At 40.1% G+C, this 25,089-nt stretch overlaps 1 protein-coding gene across 3 annotated transcripts in view; it reads right to left on the bottom strand.

Annotated features, from left to right (window-relative positions):
* Positions 1-1,356: 1,356 nt before the first annotated feature.
* The window catches only part of LOC118569679 (solute carrier family 22 member 19-like), a 43,665-nt gene continuing 19,932 nt past the window's right edge, over positions 1,357-25,089 (bottom strand). Inside the window, exons 5-10 of one of the 3 annotated variants that reach the window (XM_036167820.1) lie at positions 23,706-23,829; positions 6,835-6,947; positions 5,852-6,069; positions 3,178-3,286; positions 2,048-2,251; positions 1,357-1,414 (exon numbers count right to left, since the gene is read on the bottom strand). In XM_036167820.1, coding sequence (XP_036023713.1) covers positions 1,357-1,414; positions 2,048-2,251; positions 3,178-3,286; positions 5,852-6,069; positions 6,835-6,947; positions 23,706-23,829 — 826 coding nt within the window. Of the gene's footprint in view, positions 1,415-2,043; positions 2,252-3,177; positions 3,287-5,851; positions 6,075-6,830; positions 6,948-23,705; positions 23,830-25,089 lie in introns of those variants that run through there. The other 2 variants (XM_036167827.1, XM_036167834.1) reach the window with 2 other exon arrangements.

Below are 25,089 nucleotides of genomic sequence, written 5' to 3'. Positions count from 1 at the left end.
GTGTTGGGATTAAAGGTGTGCACCACCACTGCATGGCTCAATTATGCTTATTCCACCAGTTATTTTCCCCATGACTTCTGAAGGAAACGATACTTGTCAGCTAGTCTACCTTCTTGTTACAGCTTAGTTCTAGAGTATCCACCAAAGTCTCATCAGTTGAAAATGTTAGTATTATTTCAAAAGAACTAATAATTTGCAGGGGGCTCCTTCATGGATGGAGTAGATTAATAGGGTATGATTAGAAGGGTGTTTTGTTTGTGGAAATACCTCATTTCTTTTCTCCTTTCCACTTCTCCTCTTCTCTCTCCCTATCTCTGCCTTTCTGTCTCTCTCTGCCTCTGTCTCTGTTTCTATTCTCTGTCTCTCTGTTTCTGTCTGTCAGTCTCTCTCCCCACAACTGTCTTCTCAGATGCCATGAAATGGGCAGCTTCCCTTCAGCACATCCTTCTCCCATCATGTGCTGCCTCACATAGGCAATGAAGTAGTAGACTAAAGTGGCCTTGGGAATGAAGCCAATGATACAGGAACCACCATAAATCTTTCTTCCTTATGTTAATTTTCCTCAGATATCTCATTACAGCAATGGGAAGATGGCTGATGGACTTTTCTTGGGGACACACAACACACACAGTGTACTCTCCTCAGAAAGGGAACCCATGTCTGAACAAAGTAGTTGTATCAAAGACCAACTTGGTAAACCAGTAAATTTTCTTGAGGCTACTAACAGGAATTTGGATGAGGGGTTGGTTATAGGGGCAGCGATGACTCAAAGAGCAGCTACATCACTGAAAAGCCCCCAACACATTATGAAAATTGTTACCTGGGCCTCTCTGCATAGCTTCTGGGTAGCTCAACAGTCAATATCTCCTTAGAAGCTTGCCTGCTCAGTCTCCTCCTACAATACTGTTTACTCTTTTCATAAAGCTAGATAAGTGCCTTACAGAATCTTCAAATTTTGGTTTTACCAGACAGGTGATCTTTTGTTTACCTAGTGAGTCTTATGAGGTTTTCCCTCACTTCTTAGACTCCATGACTTAGAGGAAAGGTTTCAATTCCATGAAACTGTCATACACACTAATCCACATTCTGTCCTGAAACTTGACCAGTATCACTGACTACAGAAATTTTGACCCAAGATTTCTTCAAAATGTTATGACTTTCTTCAAATATTTTACTGTGATTTATTATGGTTATTTTATATATGGTTAACTGGTATACTAATTTTAATTTAACTATTTACACAAATGGCTTATTGGAAAAAATTTGCTAACAATTAAGAACAATCCTAGAGTACTGTATCGTGAATGATATTTTTCTCCATTTTCCCCCTTGATCTGAGGTCAGTTGTTGAGTTCTTTAAAGTGGTGTCACTTTGGCGATAGCATCCTTCTTTGCCTCTCTTGAGCTTTTCCTCCTGAACAAATACAGCAAACACCATAAACACAAACAAAGTAGGAAAAGCCACAGAGAACCAATACTGTCTGAGTCTCACAACAAACACAAGAGTTTTCCCTCAAATACACTGTCATGGGTGGCAGGTTCTTCAGTCTTGTATATAGTCTCTAAGTTAGGTAGTGACTGTCACATCCCAAGTGTGTAGAGACTGTTAACTTTAGAAAGCTTACCAGCCCTCACTGCTCTGGGGGATGAAATGCTATTTATATTTGTGTGTGATTGTGAAATATCTTCAAAGATATGTGTTTTCTAATGGGGCAAAGAAGACAGAAGGTACATGACCTTGTCAGGATATGTGTTTCATATTGGGTCAGAGTAAAACAGAGGACACATGAACTTGTACTATTTATCATAAAATTCTAGCACTACCTGGTCAGAGCTGATTCTTGTGATGTAGAGTTTCGAAATACATTTGAAATCCCTATATAAAGGGATGTACAAAATGTCTCAATGCCAATGCCAATGACCATATATGAAAAAGCCTAATTGTCAGTTTACCAGGGAGAAACTTACCCTGAGTTCCCATTCACCTTCCTCATCACAGACCACTGGCACACAAGTACCCTAAGAGGCAGGTAGAGGTGTTACTCACTCATTTTCTACATCTTGGATGGAGTCAGGCAGAGGCTGATTCTTGGTCTCAGGAAGGAGAAGGGCAACAAGGCCACTGATGATGGGGAGGACCCCATAGATGATCCAGGGCAAGGAAGCAGAGTACATCGTGAGGATCATAAACAGGGGAGCCAGGGCTGCTCCAGCACTACCAGCAATTCCAATGACTCCTAAAGCAGTTGCCCTTGGAGCATAAAATATACATCAGAAGTAATCTAGCAAATTCACACACAGAATTTGTGACTTTATCTCTCACATTAACTACAAGTCAATGCGCAGTGTAATTGACTTAAGGATGCTAATAACTTTCAAATTTCTGTTTTGTTTGGCGTTATCTTTTTGTCAAGGTCAGAGTGTTAAGACACTTGTGTATCACTTACAAAATAACATGCTTTGGAGCATAAATACTACATGTGTTCTGTCACATTTGTAAGCTACTCTTTAGTTGACATGTATGTGTACATATGGGTGGAGGTCTGGGTATAGACTTCAAAACTAGAAATAATGATCATAAGTGGTCAGGAGGAGGTCTTAAGTGGAGATAAGGATTTATAATATGTATGTGGCTTGAAAGGAAAGGGGGTTACTGAGGAGTGGACTGGAGTGCACATGGCAATGGAGGGACAGAGGAGTTAGAGAGATAAAATGATAGTATCTGAAAATGTTTTATTGGAACCCCAAGTTTCTATGCTAGTTTAAAGACATGCAGCTAATAAAAGAGGACATGAGTATAGGAAGTAGAAGTAAGGATGAAGGAGTTAGCAAGAGTGGGCAGAGAGAGGAGAAAGAAGATAAAGTATTGAATGTCACCATAACTGCATGAAACCATAAAAAAGTAAAAATACACACAATGAAAGACCAGTCCAAAATAAAACATTAAAAAGGTTGTGTGTCTCTTGTTAGCTGCATTCTTCTCGGTGGTTCCAAATTGTATGGGAGATGATGGTTAGTGGTATGTTAGACTTGACAAAAGGAAACTTTCGGGACTCTGTGGCCATTCCTGTTATCACAATTGGTTGCTGAAGTTACCCTGCAGATTTTCTTTGTTCTTGTCCTGTCAGGAACAGTGAATGAACTGAGAAAACAGTCTGCTCTGATCTTGAGTCTTACCTGATTATGGTGGGGACTAGCTCATTTGCATGAACAAGAGTGCTCGTTAAAGAGGCAGAAGAATTTGCTCCTCTCAGAGTTGCCAAAATTGTATGCAGGGTCTGCATTCCTGGAGATAGGAAGACAGGTGACAATCAGGTGGGACAGACACACGAATCTGAGTGTAGAAGTTTTCAGCTCCCCAGCCTCCAATGGAATATTATTTTGTTGGGAATTTGTATAGATCTAAAATTTAGTGTAGGGAGACTGCAGAAACATGTAAATTGTCAATGACTACAAGCTGAGATAGGTGACCTATTTGCACACATTGGTTTACAATGAAGAAAAGCTTCTGAAAATCGGATCCAGTGTCTCATATTTACTTGAGAACATGTAGCTGCAGAAGGAAATTACTTTCAACTTTTGTCTCTAAGGTCTCAGCAATTTTTCATGCAGAAATGTAGGGCTGTCATGAAGAAAATTATGGAGGATTGTCAACACATTCAGATACACACAGCATTTAAATTCCATGGTCTATGTGCAATACTACAGGAGAGTGGAAGCACAGAAAGCCTACAGTGGTGGGAAAGCTGGGGTATGGCTTGATTTGGAATAGTGCCTGACGACTCAAGGATAAGGACTCTTGTGAGGAAGACTGTCAAAGTTGTCAAACCATTCACAGGATCAATTTCCACCCAATTTAAAAAGTCTCATGAGGGTTTGATTCTTAGCACCCACATGGTTTCTCACAACTATCTATAGTCCAGTTTCTAATGGATCCAATGCCCTCTCGGGCATCTCTGTACACCAGGCACACATGTGGTACACATACATGTATGCAGGCAAAATACTCATACACACAAATTAAAATAACTAAATTTTTTAAAAGGGCTATGAAAGCTGGAGTGTTTCTTGAGGCAAGGAAGAAAATTAGCCTTCTGAGTCTGGGTTACCTCACTTGGGATGATTTTTTTCTAGATCCATCCATTTGGATATACTCATTCATAGTAGGATACTAGATGTGAAACAAAGATGACTAGACTGCTACACAACTCCAGGCAGGTTACTTAGAAAACAGGACCCTAGGAAAGACACTGGGATCATCCAATGACAGAGAAATGGATGAGCTCTACATGAACAACCTGGAAGACAGTGGGAGAAATGAAGGGCAAGTTTTGAGGGAAAGAAAGCTTAGGGGAGCAGGAGATCCAGCTGGATCAAGAAGAGAAAGGGAGAACAAGGAATAACAGATCATGATAAATGATGGCAACATGAAAACAGGAATAGGCAGAGTGCTGGAGAGGTCCCCAGAAATCCACAATGATACATCCTCTGTAGACTGCTGGCAATGGTTGAGAGAAAGCCTGATCTGACCTAGTCTGGTGATCAGATGGCCAAACACCCTAACTGTCATGCTGGAACTCTCATACAATAACTGATGGAAGTGGATGCAGAGATCCTTGGCCAGGTTCCAGGTGGAGCTCCAGGAGTCCAATTGTTGAGAAAGAGGAGGGACTATAAGAGTGTGAATTGTTTAGACCAACATTGGAAAAGCACAGGAACACATAGCCAAACGAATGGAAGCACATGAATTATGAACCAAAGGCTGTGGAGCCCCCAGCTGGAGCAGGCCCTCTGGATAAGTGAGACAATTGAATAGCTTGAACTGTTTGGGAGGCACCCAGGCAGTAGGACCTGGATCTGTCCTTAGTGCATGAGCTGGCTGTTTGGAACCTTAGGCTTACACAGGGATACTTTGCTCAGCCTGGAAGGAGGGGACTGGACCTGCCTGTACTGAATCCACCAGGTTTAAATGAATCCCCAGGGGAGTCTTGGCCCTGGAGGAGATGGTAATAGAAGGGGGGGCTGGGGGATGGTGGGGGCGGGATATGGAAACAGACAAATGAGGAAGCTTATATTTCATCGATTCTTGGTGATATAATATGAGAATTATGAGTAGATACATATATTCAGGAAATAAATTGTCACTGAAGCAAAAGTAATGAGAACCTGTGGAACAGAGGAAGGAACAGTGTGTTTTGGTCAGAATTTTAAGTTCTTAACCTACATAATTTCTATGAAGTGTTGGCATTTCCCCAGGGACCTGCCCTGAGAAATTCCTCCCCAGAGTCCTGGGGAATACAAGCTATGGTCAGTGATGGGATAATCTGAGTGAACAGAACCTAAGTACACTGGGCTCTTTTATCTGTCTACTTTATTTATTTAATTAAGACAAAATTGTATCTACATAGATTCAGAGTTCCTCTCTGTCCCTTCTTTTTCTGTCCTCTCATAGCCTTTGTAATAACTAATCTCTTATGTTCTCAACCTCCTCCTCCTCTGCTTCTTAGTCCTGCATTCTTCCTTCCTCTCCTCCTCTGTTGACCTGACTCAAATCCACCTACACTCTGTAAAAACTTATCCCTTGCTGATTCCTTGTTCACCTAAACACATTTGGGAATAAATGTAGCAGACACTTATTGCATGCAATAAAGATAACAATCTGAACCTAATTATACTGAAATTTTGGCCATTATCCTATTATCTTAATAGAATAATGTGTTATAAATGCCTAGACTCCTTACAGCAAATCCATAGGATGCTCCTATCTCCAATTTCTTATAGGTAGGATCTGGCAAATCCTGAGAAAAAGGATGGCTGTATGTTTTCTGGTAATCATGTGTCCTTTTCTTACCTTGAGGCAAAAATATGGTGGCCAAAATGGAGATTCGCAACAGAGACATGAAAATCATTTGTGTTGTTCTGTGGCCAAGGTGGTTCATTGAAAAATTTCCAAGAACATTAGCTGGGATAGACGGCACACCATAAAGACATTGCAGTAGGAACACATTATTGCTCAGGTATTGGAGGTGCATAAGCAGGCCTGAAACACATATTAATGACATAAATCTGTAGAGAAAAAAAGAGGAAATTCCCATCATATGGTTTGGAGTAGTTGCTCAACACATGATCATGTAATTACCCCATGCAGCTTATTTTACTAGTTAAAATATTGAGGCATATATTTTCTTGAAAATTGATACATTTGTAGATCATTCTGTAATCATAAAACTATTGTATGAACAAAACAAGTTATCACTGTTAAATTTTTTTTAAGGGGTTAGGAAATTCTTGAGATATAAGCTGGGTCCATCCAGGGTTTAGAGTTTTTCCTAAAGCTTGATCTGAATTAAAGTTATAACTTTATATCTGTATATACTCATTGATATGTATACCCTCATGTAGTTGATATTTGAAGTTTTATCTCCTTTGATATGGAAACAGACAAATGAGGAAGCTTATATTTCAAGTTTTTTCCTTGACTGAAGTTCTAAGCAGTAGTTTCTAGTAAGTAATGAACTTGTCAGAGTGATTGGATAAACCCTCCTCACAGCACAGTTAACTGTGTGTTAGTATAGTCTAAACCCTTGGATTGCTCCCTAGCTATAGAAATTCCTCATCATTTCTCTTTAAGTCTGTTAATAAGAAGATTAATATTTACACTGTTTTTTTTGAGACAGGATTCAATATATAGCCTTGGCTGGTCTTGCGCTCTGTATGAAAACTAGGCTGGCTTTAAATTCATAGAGATCTGCCTAAACCTGTGTCCTGACTGTGGTATTAAAAGCAGGAGCCACCACTACACCATTTTCATAGTATCTGTGTGTAGTCTATCTCACAAAGGACATGAGACAGATCCACTTACGTAGCTTGTGTGTTCGAAACACATCCAATGGGGAATGTGTTGTCTGTGCTGCCTCCAGTTCCTCTTTCATGGTGTTTCTCACAACCTTCAACAACATCAACAAACTGTTGTCAAAAAATGATAAACATTGTGAGGCATGCTGGTAACCTACTGAAGACTAGATCAGTAATTATTATTTCTGACTGCTGAGCAATATACAGAAACCAAGAAAATAATGGCAGGCATGGTAGTGGTAAGAAATATGAGCCCAGTAGTGAAAGGAAACTCAGGCATTTCTACAGTGAGGACATGTTAAATAGGAGGCTATAGTTGTATGTAGATTATTGAAAGGCAGATAAAGGTTAGAGATACTGATTAGAAAGGAAAAAAGTGAAGAGTTATTTAGAATATGGTCCCCCATTCCACACAGAGCAGATGTATTTGCATAATTTGGCATCTGAGCCTGATGCTTCACTGATATATTAAAAATATTTTAAAATAAAAATGTAATTACATAATTTTCATCCTTTCTTTTCTTCCATCCATTTACCCTATGTCACCCACCCTGCTTTCTCTCATATACATGACCTCTATTTATTTAATTACTGTTTTACACACACACACACACACACACACACACACACACACACACACACACACTCACACCCCTAAATAAAGGGATGATCACTTGGCATTAGATAACCAATTTGGGCCTCTTCCTCATAGGATCTCTGTTTCTCCCAGCCTTCCTTAATCACTGCAATTCTTTGTCTATGGTTGGTGCTCCATGGAGTTTCCCCTTTCCGTTGATGGAAAGGTCATAAGAATAAGAGAAACAGAAAACTTTATGTGAGGTTTTTGTCTTCTAGTTATGTTAGAGAAACTAGATTCATGATATTCCATCAATGTGGCTGCTTCAACAAAATATGAACAAGAGTAACACCAATATACATGCTAACACAGAAGGGGAAATTCCACTGATTTTTTTAATGATTGAAAAAATAGTCTTAGGCTGGGCACTGTGGTGTACTCCTTTAACCATAGCTCTTGAGAGGCAGAGGCAGTAGGGTAACATAGTGTATCTCTGACTCAACCCACACCACCAAACCCCTCGAAAGAAAACAGTCTCAGGAGGATTTAATTCTTTATAGAGAGTATTTATTTTCTTTTGTGATTCATTCTATTTTGAAGCACATCATGGCATGCTATACCCCCACAAGTAGCATGTCTAGAATGAAGTTGGAGGATGATAGATATTACCTTAAGTTGTTTGTTGGAGGGATGTGGAAGAGTGTTGACACAGGGTAAGGAAATGCTAGAATGCTAAAAGAAGAGCTCAATGGATGATTCTCATGGGAGTTCAGATTAGAATTCTGGTAAAAACATGAATAGCGAAGGGTTATGAGATTTCACGAGATTCCACTGAATATGGTGAATTCTTCTGTTCCTGTTGAGATGTGTGCCTGGCCTAGCCCATCTGCAATTTTCTAGAATATCATTTTGTGTGGTCCTTTGGCTCTAATGAATTCCCCAAGCCTCCCACACAAGACTTTGTCTTGTACAGCCTCATCTATAGTTATACTGTCACATAGTTCCTCTGACCCCTGTGTATTCCCTGTACTGCCACAAGATAGGCTCAAATCCAGTAAGCAATTCTATCTTAGCACTAGCTCCCTTCTTGGCCTTGCTTTTCTGGGACATCTTCAAACCATCAGCCCAACAACTCGTCTTGAGATTTAAGTAAAATATCATGCAAAATCAAAAGGTCCTAACAGACATCTGCAGAGCTTTCTACTTAATCACAATTGAATATCTATTCTTCACAACAGCTCTTGGAATCTTGTCCAAAATAGGCTACATGTTAGAGTCCAAAGCAAGCTGCAACAAACACAGTAATATTGAAATAATACCCTGTATTCTATCAGACCACAGGTAAAGCTAGTTATCAGTAGCAAGTAACAGTATAGAAGACATAAAAATTCATGGAGATTAAATAACATATCATTGAATGACAAATGAGTCACTGAATACATTAAGAAAGAAAGAGTTCCTAGAACTGAACAAAAATGAACACACAACTTATCAAAATCTATGGGGCACCATAAAGGCAGTCTTGAGTCAAAGTTTATAGGCTGAAATACCTATAACATTTTTGATAAATCTCAGATTAAGAATTTAAAACCTTAGAAAAACAAGAACAGGACAAACCCCAAATCAGTAGATGGGGAGAAATAATTAAGATCAGAGCAGAAAATAATGAATAATATTAAATTAATAATACAAAGAATTGCTAAAATTAAGAGTTGGTCCTTTAAAAAGATAAAGAAGACTATGAACTCTTAGTCATATTAATGAAAAGTTAAAGTGTGAATGAATAAAGTTAGAGAAAAAGGATGCTAGTAAAACGTAGAAAATCATAAATATAATACACAAAACCAATATACCATGAAACTATAGAACATAAAAAATACATGAAATTGTATATACATATGGGTTACCAAAATTAAAGGAAGATAAAATAAAACTTAAACAGATATATAAACTGCCAAGAGTCACTTGGATTCACTGTAAAATTCCCAACATTCAAAGAAAAACAAACACCAACATCATTCAAATTATTCCACAAAATGAAAGAGAAAGGAAGGCTTACTATCTTTTTATTGAATCAATATGACCCTGATGCCAAAATGTTCTCAACAATACAAAAAGTTTTTAATTCTGGCCAACAGTTGGCCAGAGATTCAAGTTGGCTTCAGAGATTCAGGGATGTTCCAACATAGGTAAATTAATAAATGTAATTCCATAAATGGACTCAAGATAGAAATCACATAATTATCTTAATAGATGCAGAAAAAAAACAACAAAATCCACTATCCCTTCAGGATCAAAGTCCTGGAAAGGCTAGGAATAGATGGGCCATATTTCAATATAGTAATGGCTACATGTTACAAACCTTTAGATGACTCTGTTGGTTTCTTTCCTGTCATTATGATAAATACCCTGACAACTCAGGAGAGAAAGGTTTATTTTGGATTACAGATCCAGGGAATCAGAGACCATTATGGTAAGGAAGACATATATAAGTCAAGGAAGACATAGAAGCATTAGCAGGAAACTGGGTGAGCATACTGCACTTGCACACAGGAAGTCAAGAGAGATCAGCAAGTGGGACCAATCTATAAAATCTTAAAGCCCACCACCAGTGGCTTACTTCGCTGAGTAAAGCTCCACCTAATCTTTCATGAATATTGCCACCAGCTGGGGATCAAGTATTCAGACATATGAAACTATATGGACATTTTCTATTGAAACCACAAAATGTCCCTTACCCACATAACCTCATGACCAGCTCACAGTGCGAAGTGTATTTACTACAACTTCAAAAATCCCCAGTCTTTAACAGTCCCAACTTTAAAATTTCTTCTGGGACTCAAGGAAATCTCTTAACCCCCTACAGAAACACACCAGCATAATACCACACAGTATACATTCCCATTCCAAAAGATAGGAATGAAGGCATAGTGAGGAAATAATTGACCGAAGCAAGACCATGAAAACATCAAATCCTATAGCTCCATGCTCAATGTTTGGGATTTTAGTTTTAAAGGGGTTAGATGATACCATGTCTCCAACTATATATTGTTTATCACACATAACTTCTATTTAAGTTAGTCGCACTTAGTGCACGTGGCTTTTGTTGGCAACTATTTCAGTTCAGATACAATATCTTTGCATCTCTATTCCATTTAGTTTTCCCTTTACAATTCATGCAATTGGCCTGTCAAAGTCACATTGCAATGACTCCAACTCCACCACACAATTGTCTGGCTTCTTCTGATATCTACAAGTGTGGAACAAAACTCCATGAACTCTTCTATCTTGCACACTTAATATCTGCAAAACCAGCACTCTGTGGGTCATGCTGCCAAGTAGTGTTACCAGCTAAGGATGAAGCCTGGCCTTCTGGGACCACAGTCATATCTGCTTTCATATGTTCATCCTGGGGAAGTAGTTTACAAGGCAGTTGCTTTTGAGGAACAGGGAATCCTATCAATGTGTCATCAGTTCAAGCTTTGTACTTTTTCATTTCACAAGTGGGAGTCTATGACATGTAGGTCTTTCCCTCAGCGTATGTTTTCCACTGTTTCAGATACAAGATGATGTTATTTAACAATTTCAGTTTCTTTTTTTTTAACTTTTTTAAAATTATATTTGTGTTTTAATTTTACACATTAGCCATGGGTTCCCCTGTCCTCCCCACTCCCGCCCCCAACTTCCCACCATCCCCTCCCCTCCATTCCCATCTCCTCCAGGGCCAAGACTCCCCTGGGGATTCATTTAAACCTGGTGGATTCAGTACAGGCAGGTCCAGTCACCTCCTTCCACATCCTCTGTAGACTGCTGGCAATGGTCGAGAGAAAGCCTGATCTGACCTAGTCTGCTGATCAGATGGCCAAACACCCTAACAGTCGTGCTGGAACTCTCATCCAATAAATGATGGAAGTGGATGCAGAGATCCTCAGCCAGGCCCCAGGTAGAGCTCCAGGAGTCCAATTGTCGAGAAAGAGGAGGGACTGTAAGAGTGTGAATTGTTGAGACCAAGATTGGAAAAGCACAGGGACAAATAGCCAAACGAATGGAAGCACATGAATTATGAACCAAAGGCTGTGGAGCCCCCAGCTGGATCAGGCCCTCTGGATAAGTGAGACAACTGAATAGCTTGAACTGTTTGGGAGGCATCCAGGCTGTGGGACCAGGACCTGAGCTGGCTGTTGGGAACCATGGGCTTACTCAGTTTCTTTTTTAGAACATACATAGGTGGCAAAGTTTAAGTTTCTTGATTTCTTTGCTTCTTGACAAACTGCTCAGTCTTTCTTTTTGTCCCACTGCAGAACTGAGTAATTCAGTAAAGACTAGCCATGCAGTAGTCAAGAATGGTCTCCTGTTTTATGCTTTCCCCCATCAAACACACTCACTCATTATCTTTAAGTTTCACTTAATGTAAATTCTCAAGATATGAACAGAATGGAGGCAGAGTCTTGGTAAAATTAATCACATGAATGACACTTATCCTCTTTCTGAATACAGTCATTGTTCACTTCTGAAACCTCATGAGTTTGAGTCCACTGTCCCTGTGTCTTTCAGTATTAATATTTTCCCAAGTCCTGCCACAATGTCCTATTGATATTTTCAATAGGTACTATTTTCTGTATTACTTACTTGTCCTGTTGCTGTGATAAGATAATCTGACAAAAGAAACATAAGAAAATAAGGGTTTGTTTTGACTCAGGGTTTGAGGTTTTAGTTTTCTATGATGGGAAAATCATGGCAGCAGGAAATGGAGGAGGTGTCTGACCATACTGCATCTGCATGTGAGAAGCAGAAAGTAATGAATGTTTATGCTTAGCTAGATTTCTTTGTTTTATATAACTGGGGACCTGTAGTTGGAGAGTTTTCTCCAGCCCCCGCCAAGCCCTGTCAGTCTGACAGCCCACTTATAAACTAAACACACAGACGCTTATATTATTTAAACTGCTTGGCCATTAGCTCAGGCCTGCCATTGTCTAGCTCTTACTCTTATATTCAGCCCATTTCTATTAATCTATACTTTGCAACATGGCTCATGGCTTACCTGTACCTTACATCTCACTTGTCATGGAGGCAGCTGGCAGAGTCTCGCTTCCCCAGCCTTCACTTCCCAGAATTCTCTTTTCTGCTTGTCCTGCTTTTACTTCCTGCCTGGCAACTGGACAATCAGCATTTTATTTATACTGAGCGATATCCACAGCACTTCCCCTTTTCTTTTTTTTTTTTAAGGAAGGTTTTAACTTTTACATAGTAAAATTATAGATAACAAAACAATTATCAAGCAAGAATTACAGTTATAATATTAAAGAAGATATCCTATCTATCTTATATTTGTGAGTCTAAGGTTTTTATATCTAACTTATCTTTTGTCATAACTAACAAAATTATAACTATCTAGTCTTCAACCACATCAAAGACCTCAGAAGGATATAATGTTACCTGAGAACCAGGAGAAGGATGCAAGCAACTTTCCAGAGTCTTGCAGGGTTGACAGAGACAGCTGGCAGTCTGGACAGTCACCTGATGTTCCTTTGTAAAGTTGAGGCATCTGTCTTCAGTCCACAGGGCTAGAGTCTCTTGCTCACTTTTCTGAGTGTCCTGTAGAATGTTTGGCAGTTCCCTCTGAGAAGCAGGAACCTGAAGGACCATTTTGCCAAGCAAAGTTCAGTGGTCACCTTTCTATGGGTCCTGCATGTCCAGTTGATCAAGCAGTCCAGGCAAGAACAGTTTTTTGCCCAAATGGCTATTTTTGTCAAGGTGAAGATAAACTCCATATGAAGTGTCTTTGATGCCCATCCTCTTCTCTGAAATAAATTGGTGCTATCAGGACCAGACATGTCTCACTGTCCAGAAAGTCTAAATTTTTAAAAATATTTTAAATGCCATATTCTGAAGGTCTTTGAAGTATTTGAAGATTACCTATCTATCTGAAAAATATCTATGTACACCCAGAAGACTTAACTAACATGGCTACGAGTATAATTATCATAGATGACTAATTATTAAGCAATTTAATTATCCATTGTTTCCTGTCCCCTCCCTGGAACTCCCATCTGGACCAGAGGTGAGTGCCTGGGGTTATAGTCAGAGAAGCAACTGCTCCTGGACCCACCTCTGGACACAGGCCATTCCGGGAGGAATTGCCCAACTTGGCCCCAGTTTCCGGCCAATTGGCGGGTCCTGCGGGAAGGCTCCCCTTTTCCAAGACTGCAGGCAGACACTGAGATCTCCACACCTTGCCCCCACACCAATTTGCCTGAGACCCCAGGCACTTCCTGAGAATCAGAGGCCAGCCCCCAGCTTCCATCCTGCCCTGGAACACCCATCTGGAACAGAGACCAGAGGAACTCCCATCTGTACAAGAGGAGCTCCCATCTGGACAAAATAAGGAAACCCCAGGGAGTTCCTGAGACTCAGAGTCCAGCTCCCCAGATCCTATCCGGCCAACACTCTCATCTGGACCAGGCCTCCCATATGGCCCAGAGCTTCCATCTGGACCAGAGAGAGGCTCTCTAAATCTGTCAGCTCTCTCTGGACTAAGTACACTGATAAGACCAAGAATGAACCCAAGAGGAGATGGGCAGATGTCAAGGCAGAAGTACATACAACAAAATAAACAGCAATACAGCATCACCAGAACCTAGTCCTTCTCCAACAGCGAGACCTGAATATCCCTGAATGGAAGAAGAAGAAAACAACCTTATAAGTAACATCATGAGGAGGCTAGAGCCTTATATAGAAGAAATCAAAAATAAAGAGGAGGAACAGACAAACAAAAAATGGGAAGAACGCTATGAAAAAAACTAGAGGAAAGGACAAGTAAAGCAGAAGAAAACAATAAATCCTTGAATGAAAATCATGAAAAAGCAAGGGAGACAATCCAAGACCTGAAGAGGGAAATAGAAAAAAATGAAGAAGACACTAGCAGAAGGAATGCTGGAAATAGAAAATCTGAGTAAACAAACAAGAACTTCATAGGCAAGTATAACCAACAAATGCAAGAGATGGAAGAGAGGATCTCTGGTGTTGAAGATATGGTAGAAGAAATAGATTCATCAGTCAAAGAAAACACGAAAACCAACAAAGTCATGACCCAAAATGTCCAAGAAATTTGGGACGCCATGAAAAGACCAAATCTACGAATAATAGGGATAGAGGAAGGAAAAGAATACCAACTCAAAGGTACAGAACATATATTTAACAAGATCATAGAAGAAAACTTTCCCAACTTAAAGAAGGAAATGTCTATGAAGATACAAGAAGCCAAACAGACTAGACCCCCCAAAAAAGTCCCCTCACCACATAATAATGAAACAACTAAACATACAGAATAAAGAAAGAATATTAAGGGCAGCAAAGGAAAAAGGCCAAGCGACTTATAAAGGCAAACCCATCAGAACAACACATGATTTATCAATGGAGACTTTGAAAGCCAGAAGGACCTGGACAGATATAATGCAGACACTAAGAGACCATGGATGCCAGCCTAGACTAATATACCCAGCAAAACTTTCAGTCATCATAGATGAAGTGAACAAGACATCCCAAGACAAAACCAGATGTAAACAATACTTATCCACAAACCCAGCCCTACAGAAAGCACTAGAAGGAAAATTCCAACCTAAGGAAGGCAGATACACCCATGAAAACACAGGCAATAGATAACACCACAGCAGTAAACCCCAAAGAAGAGAAGTACACACACACTACCACCAAAAAATAAAAATAGGAAAAAACAATCACTGGTCATTAATATCCCTTAATATCAATGGACTTAATTCACCTATAAAAAGACACAGACTAACAGAATGGATAGGAAAACATGACCCATCTTTCTGCTGCATACAAGAAACACACCTCAAATTCAAAGACAGCTAACTCCTAAGTCTAAAATGCTGGCAAAAGACTTTCCAATCAAATGGTCTTAAGAAGCAAGGTGGTGTAGCCATCCTAATGTCCAGCAAAATAAACTTCAAACTAAAATCAATCAAAATAGATGATGAAGGATATTACATACTCATCACAGGAAAGATCCACCAAGATGAAGTCTCAATTCTGAACATTTATGCCCCAAACACAAGGGCACCCACATATGTAAAAGAAACATTACTAAAGCTTAAATCACATATAAAAACCCACACATTAATAGTGGGAGACATCAACACCCCACTTTCATCTCTGGACAGATCTGCCAAATTGAAACTTAACAGAAACATAATGGACTTAACTAACGTTATGGCTCAAATGGACTTAATCAATATCGAAAAAACATTCCACTCAAACAAAAAACAATATACCTTCTTCTCACACCCCATGGAACCTTCTCCGAAAATCGACCACATACTTGGCCACAAAGCAAATCTCAACAGATACAAAACAATTCGAATAACCTCCTGTGTTCTATCAGACCACCATGGTTTAAAGTTAGATTTCAACAACAGAAAAAAACTACAGAAATTCTACAATCTCAAGGAAACTGAATAATGCTCAACTGAATCACCAATGGGTTAAGGAAGAAATAAAGAAAGAAATTAAAGAATTCCTAGAGACCAATGAAAATGAATACACCACATACCCAAACTTATGGTATACTATGAAAGCAGTGCTAAGAGGGAAATTCATAGCACTGAATGCCCACATAAAGAAGCTGGAGAAATCTCACACTAGTGACTTGACAGCACACCTGAAAGCCCTTGAACAGGAAGAAGCAAAGTCTCCCAGGAGGAACAGACACAGGAAATTATCAAATTGAGAGCTGAAATCAATAAAATAGAAATAAAGAGAACAATACAAAGGATTAATGAAACAAAGAGTTGGTTCTTTGAGAAGATCAACAAGACAGACAAGACCTTATCCAAACTAACCAAAAGACACAGAGAGAGCATCCAAATTAACAAATCAGAAATGAAAAGGGGGATATAACAACAGACAATGTGGAAATCCAGAGAATCATCAGGTCATACTTCAAAAAACCTCTACTCCCCAAAACTTGAAAATCTAAAAGACATGGATAATTTTCTAGATAGGTACCACATACCTAAGTTAAATCAAGATCAGATAAACCATTTACATAGTCCAATAACCCCTAAGGAAATAGAATCAGTCATTAAAATGTTCCAACCAAAAAAAACCCCTGGACCACATGGTTTCAGTGCAGAATTCTACCAGATCTTCAAAGAAGACTTAATACCAATACTCTTTAAATTTTTCCACACAATAGAAGCAGAAAGTATATTACCCAACTCCTTCTATGAGGCTACAATTACCCTGATTCCTAAACCAAACAAAGATGCAACAAAGAAAGAGAACTACAGACCGATCTCCCTCATGTACATTGATGCAAAAATACTCAATAAAATACTGACCAACAGACTCCAAGAACACATCAAAACAATTATCCACCATGATCCAGTAGGCTTCATCCCAGGGATGCAATGTTGGTTCAACATACAAAATTCTGTCAATGTAATACACCATATAAAAAACCTCAAAGAATAAAACCACAAGATCATCTCACTAGATGCAGAAAAGGCATTTGACAAAATACAACACCCCTTCATGATAAAGGTCTTGGAGCAATCAGGAATACAGGGAACATACCTAAACATAATAAAGGCAATTTACAGCAAGCCAACAGCCAACATCAAATTAAATGGAGAGAACCTCAAAGCAATACCACTAAAATCAGGAACAAGGCAAGGCTGTCCCCTCTCCCCATACTTAGACAATATAGTACTTGAAGTTCTAGCCAGTGCTATAAGACAACACAAAGAGATTAAAGAGATACAAATTGGAAAGGAAGAAGTCAAGCTCTCCCTATTTGCAGATGACATGATAGTATACATGAGTGACCCCAAAAATTCAACCAAGGAACTGATACAGCTAATAAACACCTTCAGCAACATAACAGGATACAAGATCAACTAAAAAAAATCAGTAGCCCTCCTATATACAATAGACAAACCAGGCTGAGAAGGAAATCAGACATACATCACCCTTTACAATAGCCACAAATGATATAAAATACCTTGGGGTTACTCTAACTAAGCATGTGAAGGAACTATATGACAAGAACTTTAAGTCCCTAATAAAAGAAATTGAAGAAGATGTCAGAAAATGGAAAGATCTCCTATGCTCAAGGATAGGCAGGATTAACATAGTAAAAAATGGCGATCTTACCAAAAGCAATCTACAGATTCAATGCAATTCCCATCAAATTACCAACACAATTCTTCACAGATCTGGAAAGAATAATACTCAACTTCATATGGAAAAACAATAAACCCAGGATAGCCAAAAGAATCCTGTACAATAAAACAACCTCTGGAGGCATCACAATCCCCGACCTCAAGCTCTACTATACAGCTACTGTAATAAAAACAGCTTGGTATTGGCATAAAAACAGACATGTGGACCAATGGAATCAAATTGAAGACTCTGACATTAACCTGCACACCTATGTCAAAAATTATATAATTTTTGACAAAGAAGCCAAAAATGTACAATGGAAAAAAGAAAGCATCTTCAACAAAAAATGGTGCTGGCACAACTGGATGTCAATGTTTAGAAGGCTGCAAATAGATCCATATATGTCACCATGCACAAAACTTAAGTCCAAGTGGATCAAAGACCTCAACATAAATCCAGTTACTCTGAACCTGATAGAAGAGAAAGTAGGAATTACTCTTGAATGCATTGGCACAGAAGATCACTTTCTAAATATAACACCAGTAGCACAGACACTGAGAGAAACAATCAATCAATGGGACCTGTTGAAACTGAGAAGCTTTTGTAAAGCAAAGGACACAGTCAACAAGACAAAGCAACAGCCTACCAAATGGGAAAAGGTCTTCACCAACGCCACATCTGACAGAGGGCTGATATCCAGAATATATAAAGAACTCAAGAAATTAGACATCAAAATGCCCAAGCAGTCCAATTAAGAAATGGGCTATAGACCTAAACAGAGAATTCTCCACAGAGGAATTTCAAATGGCTGAAAGACATTTAAGGAATTGCCCAACATCCCTAATTATCTGGGAAATGCAAATCAAACTGACTCTGAGATACCACCTTACACCTGTCAGAATGGCTAAGATCAAAAGCACAGAAGACAGCTTATGCTGGAGAGGATGTTGAGCAAGGGGAACTCTCCTCCAATGCTGGTTGGAATGCAAGCTTGTACAGCCACTTTGGAAATCAATATGTTGCTTCTTTAGAAAATTGGGAATCCATCTCCACAAGACCCAGCTGTAGCACTCTTGGGCATATACCCAAGGAATGCTCAATCATACCACTAAGACATTTGCTCAGCTATGTTCATATCAGCATTGTTTGTAATAGCCAGAACCTGGAAACAACCTAGATGACCTTCAACTGAAGAATGGATAAAGAAAATATGGTACATATACACAATGGAGTACTACTCACCAGAGAAAAACAATGACATCATAAGGTTTGCAGGAAATGGATGGATCTAGAAAAAAATCATCCTGATTGAGATAACCCAGACTCAGAAGGACAAACACGGTATGTACTCACTCATAGGAGGATACTAGATGTAAAACAAAGGTGACTCGACTGCTATACATCTCCAGGGAGGCTATCTAGAAAACGGGACCCTAGGAAAGACCCAGGGATCACCCAATGACATAGAAATGGATGAGATCTACATGAACAAGCTGGACGACAGTGGGAGTAATGAAGGGCAAGATTTGAGGGAAAGAAAGCTTAGGGGAGCAAGAGATCCCACCTGGATGAAGAACAGAAAGGGAGAACGAGGAATAACAGACCATGTTAAATGAAGACCACATGAGAACAGGAATAGGCAAAGTGCTGGATAGGTCCCCAGAAATCCACAATGATATATCCTGTGTAGACTGTTGGCAGTGGTCGAGGGAGGGCCTGATCTGACCTAGTCTGGTGGTCAGATGACTAGACACCCTAGCAGTCGTCTTGGAACTCTCATCCAATAACTGATGGAAGTGGATGCAGAGATCCTTGGCCACCCCCAGGTGGAGCTCTAGGTGTCCAACTGTCAAGAAGGAGGAGGGACTGCAAGAGTGTGAATTGTTGAATCCAAGATTGCAAAAAGCACAGGGACAAATAGCCAATCGAATGTAGTCACATAAATTATGAACTAATGGCTGTGGAGCCTCCAGCTAGATCAGGCCCTCTGGATAAGTGAGACAGTTGAACAGCTTGTTCTGTTTGGGAGGCTCCCAGGCTGTGGGATCGGGACCTGTCCTTTGGTGCATGAACTGGCTGTTTGGAACCTTGGGCTTACACAGGGACACATGCTCAGCCTAGAAGGAGGGGACTGGACCTGCCTGTACTGAATCCACCAGGTCTAAATGAATCCCCATGGGTGTCTTGGTCCTGGAGGACGTGTGAATGGAGGGGAGGGCCTATGGGGAAGGTCGGGATGGGTGCGGGAGGGGGGAAGGACAGGGGAACCCATGGCTGATGTATACAATTAAAACACATAATAATCATAACAATAATAATAATATGCAGATTCTCTGTGTAATATCCATCTTTACATGGCTTATTTTTTTATACTACCTTCACTGTCTCTTTAAAGACTTTATTTTTAAAAACTATCTATTTTTTTTATATAACTGTATATATTCCTTTTTTCTCTCTTTCAAGTCTACATACATTTTTACACACATTGTAAAGCATTTAAAGTCTTGTTTCATCTGAATCTGTCTGATTGTGAACCTACTGTTTTAAATTGCAGCATTACTAGGGCTAAAGTAGCAGCTTTGGCTAGTGGCTCCGCCCACCTCAGCTTCCCAATATGACAGTGGTATGTTTACCTCCAGCTCTGGGAGCCACCATCAACTCTTAGAGACAATGGTTCTATGGTTTTGTCAAAGCAGCGTGTAGCCCAGAAACCTCTCTCTCTCTCTCTCTCTCTCTCTCTCTCTCTCTCTCTCTCTCTCTTTTAACTAGCAAAGGCTAAATCCACCACGCAGCAGCATAATGTGCCACTTGTAAACGCCTCATTTCCGCCATATTGCTGGTCAAACATGCTCTCCAGGAACCTGCCATATAGTAGCTCAGGCCACAGGCTGCCACTAACTTAAGAGAGACAACTAAGAAGCTGTTTTAGCTTCGTTTAGAATCCTTTTTTTTTTTTTTTTGTTAATGCTTTCTCCGGTTTTAAGTGGAAATTTCTGCCCCATGTTCTGGTGCCATTTGTAGATGGAGAGTTCTCTCCCCGGGTCCCACCAAGCCCTGTCAGTCTGACAGCCCACTTACAAAATAAACTCAGATGCTTATATTATTTAAACTGCTTGGCCATTAGCTCAGGCCTACCATTGTCTAGCTCTTACTCTTATATTCAGCCCATTTCTATTAATCTATACTTTGCCACGTGGCTCATGGTTTACCTGTACCTTACATCTCACTTGTCATGGTGGCAGCTGGCAGAGTCTCTTTTCCCCAGCTTTCACTTCCCAGAATTCTCTTCTCTGCTTGTCCCGCCTATACTTCCTCCTGGCTACTGGCCAATCAGCATTTTATTTATACAGAGCGATATCCACAGCAGGGACCCAAGCCCAAGGAAAAGTTGCTGTCAGTTTTTGGATGTTCTCCTACTTCAGTTAACCTAATCATGATAATTCCAAGCTCAATTATTCCAAGAGGCTAACTTAAACAAAATTGTCAAGCACAGCTATGTTTGTGAATGTATCTCCTAGGACATTCTAGATAGTTTCAAGTTTACAATCAATAGTAACTATCACACAATTTCATTTGAATTTCCCAACAGAATCAATGCTAAGGACCTATTACTAAGTATGCTACATGCTTTGGTTGCAGGACATAGAGAAATCAAGCTAGAACTGATTTGCAAACTTCTGCCCTGCTGGCTAGCTTTCATAGAGCTAGAAGGTGCTATGTGTGCTCCTATGGAGAACTGTCATCATAATTTTACTCAGCTATAGATATTTGTGCTGCATGACTGATCATTGCTTGGCAAATTGTATTCACAGTGTATCCGATATCACTGTTATGGTAGTAACCAGTATTTGAGGCCTGCTTACAGGAGGGAATTTACATGATGCTTTAAACTCCATCAAAAGCCCATGACTATGGGTATCACAGACCTTATTGGGAAACTACTGTAGTTTTTTTGCTAAATAGAGATGGTGTCCCAATTGAATTGCCTTCTGAATTTTTTTTTAAATTTCTATAGATCAATGCTTTGGTCAGAGAAGCTGCTTTTCCTTTAATTGGTGGCAGTTACTGCTGGGTCATGAATGGTCAAATGCTGAAGATTCAGGCATAAATGGGATATCTCTATCACTCTTCCCAAAGTCCAGGGACAATGTGAAAGTGGGGAAAGAGAGAAGGGAAAAGGCAGTGGAAAGTGTAGAGTGATGTATAGTCTTGTCTTCTTGTCTTGTCACGGCCTGTGAGTTGTAAACTGCAAGGGAGTGGGCCCACCAGCTTCCATCATGGAGAGTAGAGGAGTTCTTGAAGCCCTGCCTCTCCTTGAAGTGTTATAAGTAGTTAGATATTGCTAATTAGAAAAGGCTCATAAATCCCTCTTGAGGATGTATAGGGAATTCATCAGTGAATGGTTGCTGCAAGGAGAGACATTGTCTTCAATGATGTAGCCATGTCTTGAGTTGCCCAAGCATTGTAATTAAATCTTCACAATTCACAGTGCTTTTGTAAGAAACTAAAATTACTTGGAGAGAGAGAGAGAGAGAGAGAGAGAGAGAGAGAGACAGAGACAGAGACAGAGACAGAGAGACAGAGAGACAGAGACAGAGAGACAGAGAGATTGAAGTAGATGTGGGACTAATTGGGAAGAGGAGGAATAAGCAGAAGTGTGAGGGTGAGCAAATAGAGTCAGCATGATGTAAAATGATAAAAATACACTATGTACATATAAAATGATAAAAATATATTATGTACATGTATGAAGCTGTCAAAATGAAAACCAATACAACATATAACCAATATATTCTAATAAAAAGTAAAAAAACTCAAATCCCCTGGAGAAGGTTCTTGTGGTGATATTGTGTCCCCCAATATATTGTGCACTCTAATAAACTTATTTGGGGTCATAAAATAGAACAGTCATTAGATAGACATAGAGGCCAGAAAATGGTCTAGCCTTTAATCCTATCACTTGGGAAGCAAAGATCCTTCTGAATCTCTGAGTTCAAGGCCACACTGGAAACAGCCAGGCAAGATGACACACACCTTTAGTACCAGCACTTGAGATCTCATGTCTTGCATGTGAAGGACACATGCCTTTAATCCTAGAAATTGATGGCAGCTATTAAAGGTATATAAGGTGTGAAGACCAGGAGTTAGAGACTTTTAAGCTTTTAGGCTTTTAGCAGCAGTTCAGCTGGGATACATTTAGGTGAGGACTCAGAAGCTTTCAGTTTGAGGAAACAGAATCAGCTGAGAAGTTGGCGAGATGAGGTTAGCTGTGGCTTGTTCTGCTTCTCTGATCGTTCAGAATTCTTCCCAATACCTGCCTCTGAGTGTTTTCTATTAATAAGACTTTTTAAGATTTTTGTTAAAGGTTCTAAAAATTGAATTTTCCCAGTTTGCTTTTTATTGCTGTGCTAAACACAGTGCCAAAAGCAACTTGGGAAGGAAAGGGTTTATTTCATCTTTTAGACTATAGTGTACCACAAAGGGAAGTCAGGGTGGGAACTCAAGGCAGGAACTTAGAAAAGAAAAGGCCATGAAGAATGTTGCTTACTTGCTTGCTCTCTTTGGTTCTCTCAGCTTGCTTTCTTATATAACACAGAACTGCCTACTGAGGAGTGACAACCACCTACAGAGGGCTAGGCACTCCCACATCAATCAAGAGAAGGCCCTATAGGCTTGCCTATAGGCCAAATCTAATGGTGACATTTTTTCACTTCCAACTCCCTTTTCCCAGATGACTTTAGCTTGTGTTACCAAAAAAGTGACACACAGAATTCAAGAAACAAAATGAAGGAAAACAGAAGTGATTTTAATTTTTCTTTTTTCAAGATAGAATTTCTCTGCATAGCCCTGACCATCCTGGAACTCTCTCTGTAGACCAGGCTGGCCTCAAACACAGAGAGTCTCCTGCCTCTGCCTCCCAGGTGCTGGGATTGAAGGCATGTGCCACTGTCACTGTGATTTTAGTTCTTTTTGAATGAAACATCCTTATGAAGTCTTTTGAGTGACCACATATTGACTCTCAGGCACTAACTCATGTATATGTCAAACTTATGTTTTCTTTGTGTCATAACAAGTCCATTATACTCACCTCCATGGTTAGGATGTCTTCAGAACTCTTCATTCCATTCTTGCATGCAGCTTTTTTAAGTTCCTTTAAGCCCTTCTGGGGTTTGTTGGTCACAATCAACCACCGAGCTGACTCTGACAGCCACCTGCTCAAGATATTGGATGTGAGATAATTCTCCAGCAGTCATTTTTAAACTACATTTATCCTTGAACCATTATATTCTTTAATTTAATACCTACCACTCATTCAGTTATATTAATAAATACAATCTTACACTGTCTAGGCCTTCACAAGGACAATAGGAAATGCCTCATGCATACATTATACCCACACTTCCAGAATGCAGACCTGGAGTTATGTTGGTCTGCTCATTCTTACCCAAATATGCATTTACATGGAATTGCCAGAATGGCAACATGAAGGATACTTGTATAGACATTTTCCAAATTTTTGTTAAGGAAAACATTTATTCCTACTTTGTTCTTTTCCTTAAAAGGAGCCACTGAGACTTCCTGAGTCTTAGAGACCAACCCCAGCTCCCATCTGACCCAGAGCTCCCATCCCAGGGAGGCCTGCCCCTAGGTCCCATCCCTGGGCCTCAGCTTTTCCTGGGGAACACCCCCCCCAACTTGGCTCCAGTTGCTGACCAGTGGGCAGGGCTCCTGCAGGAAGGATCCCCTTCTCCAAGACTCCCCAGCAGACCCTGCAATTTATATGCCCTGTCCCCACACCCATCCATCCAAGACCCCTGCCACTTCCTGAAACTTGGAGACCAACACCCAGCTCTCATCCAAACCAGAGCTCCCATGCAGCCCAGAGAGCTCCCATCTGGCCCAGAGAAAGAGAGACCTCTCATTGGACAAAGAGCCATCATTGGACAAAGAGTAAACTCAGGAGACAGGGAATCTGCAAGCCCTGATTAGACCAAGAGTGGCTTTCTAAGATGTAGAATCCACCACCAATCATTAGACCAAGAGAGGCTTCCTAAAATGCAGTGTCTGTCAGCTCTGCCTGGACTAAGAGCCCTGATAAGACCAAGAACGAATCTGTGAGTCACAGAATCAACTACCTTGGGTTGACCCAAGAGCAGCTCACTGAGACACAGAAAATGCCTGCTCAAATTAGACCAAGAGCTAAGATTAGACCCAGAAGGGCCACCTGAGACTGAGACACAGCAGACACAGAGAGTGGACCAACAGCAAATTGCTTAGACATAGGCAACTCTTATATCTATTAGATGAGGAGATGGGCAGATGTCAAGGCAGAAGTATATACAACAACATAAAGAGCAATACAGCATCACCAGGACCTAGCCCTCCTCCAAGAGCAAGACCTGAACATCACAAAGTAGAAGAAATAGAAGAACGTAACCTTAAGAATAGCATCATGAAGATGCTAGAGGCCT

This window comes from Onychomys torridus, chromosome 1 (assembly GCF_903995425.1).
Source record: "Onychomys torridus chromosome 1, mOncTor1.1, whole genome shotgun sequence".
Classification (NCBI taxonomy): Eukaryota; Metazoa; Chordata; class Mammalia; order Rodentia; family Cricetidae; genus Onychomys; species Onychomys torridus.
This window is presented reverse-complemented; position numbering and strand designations above follow the sequence as displayed.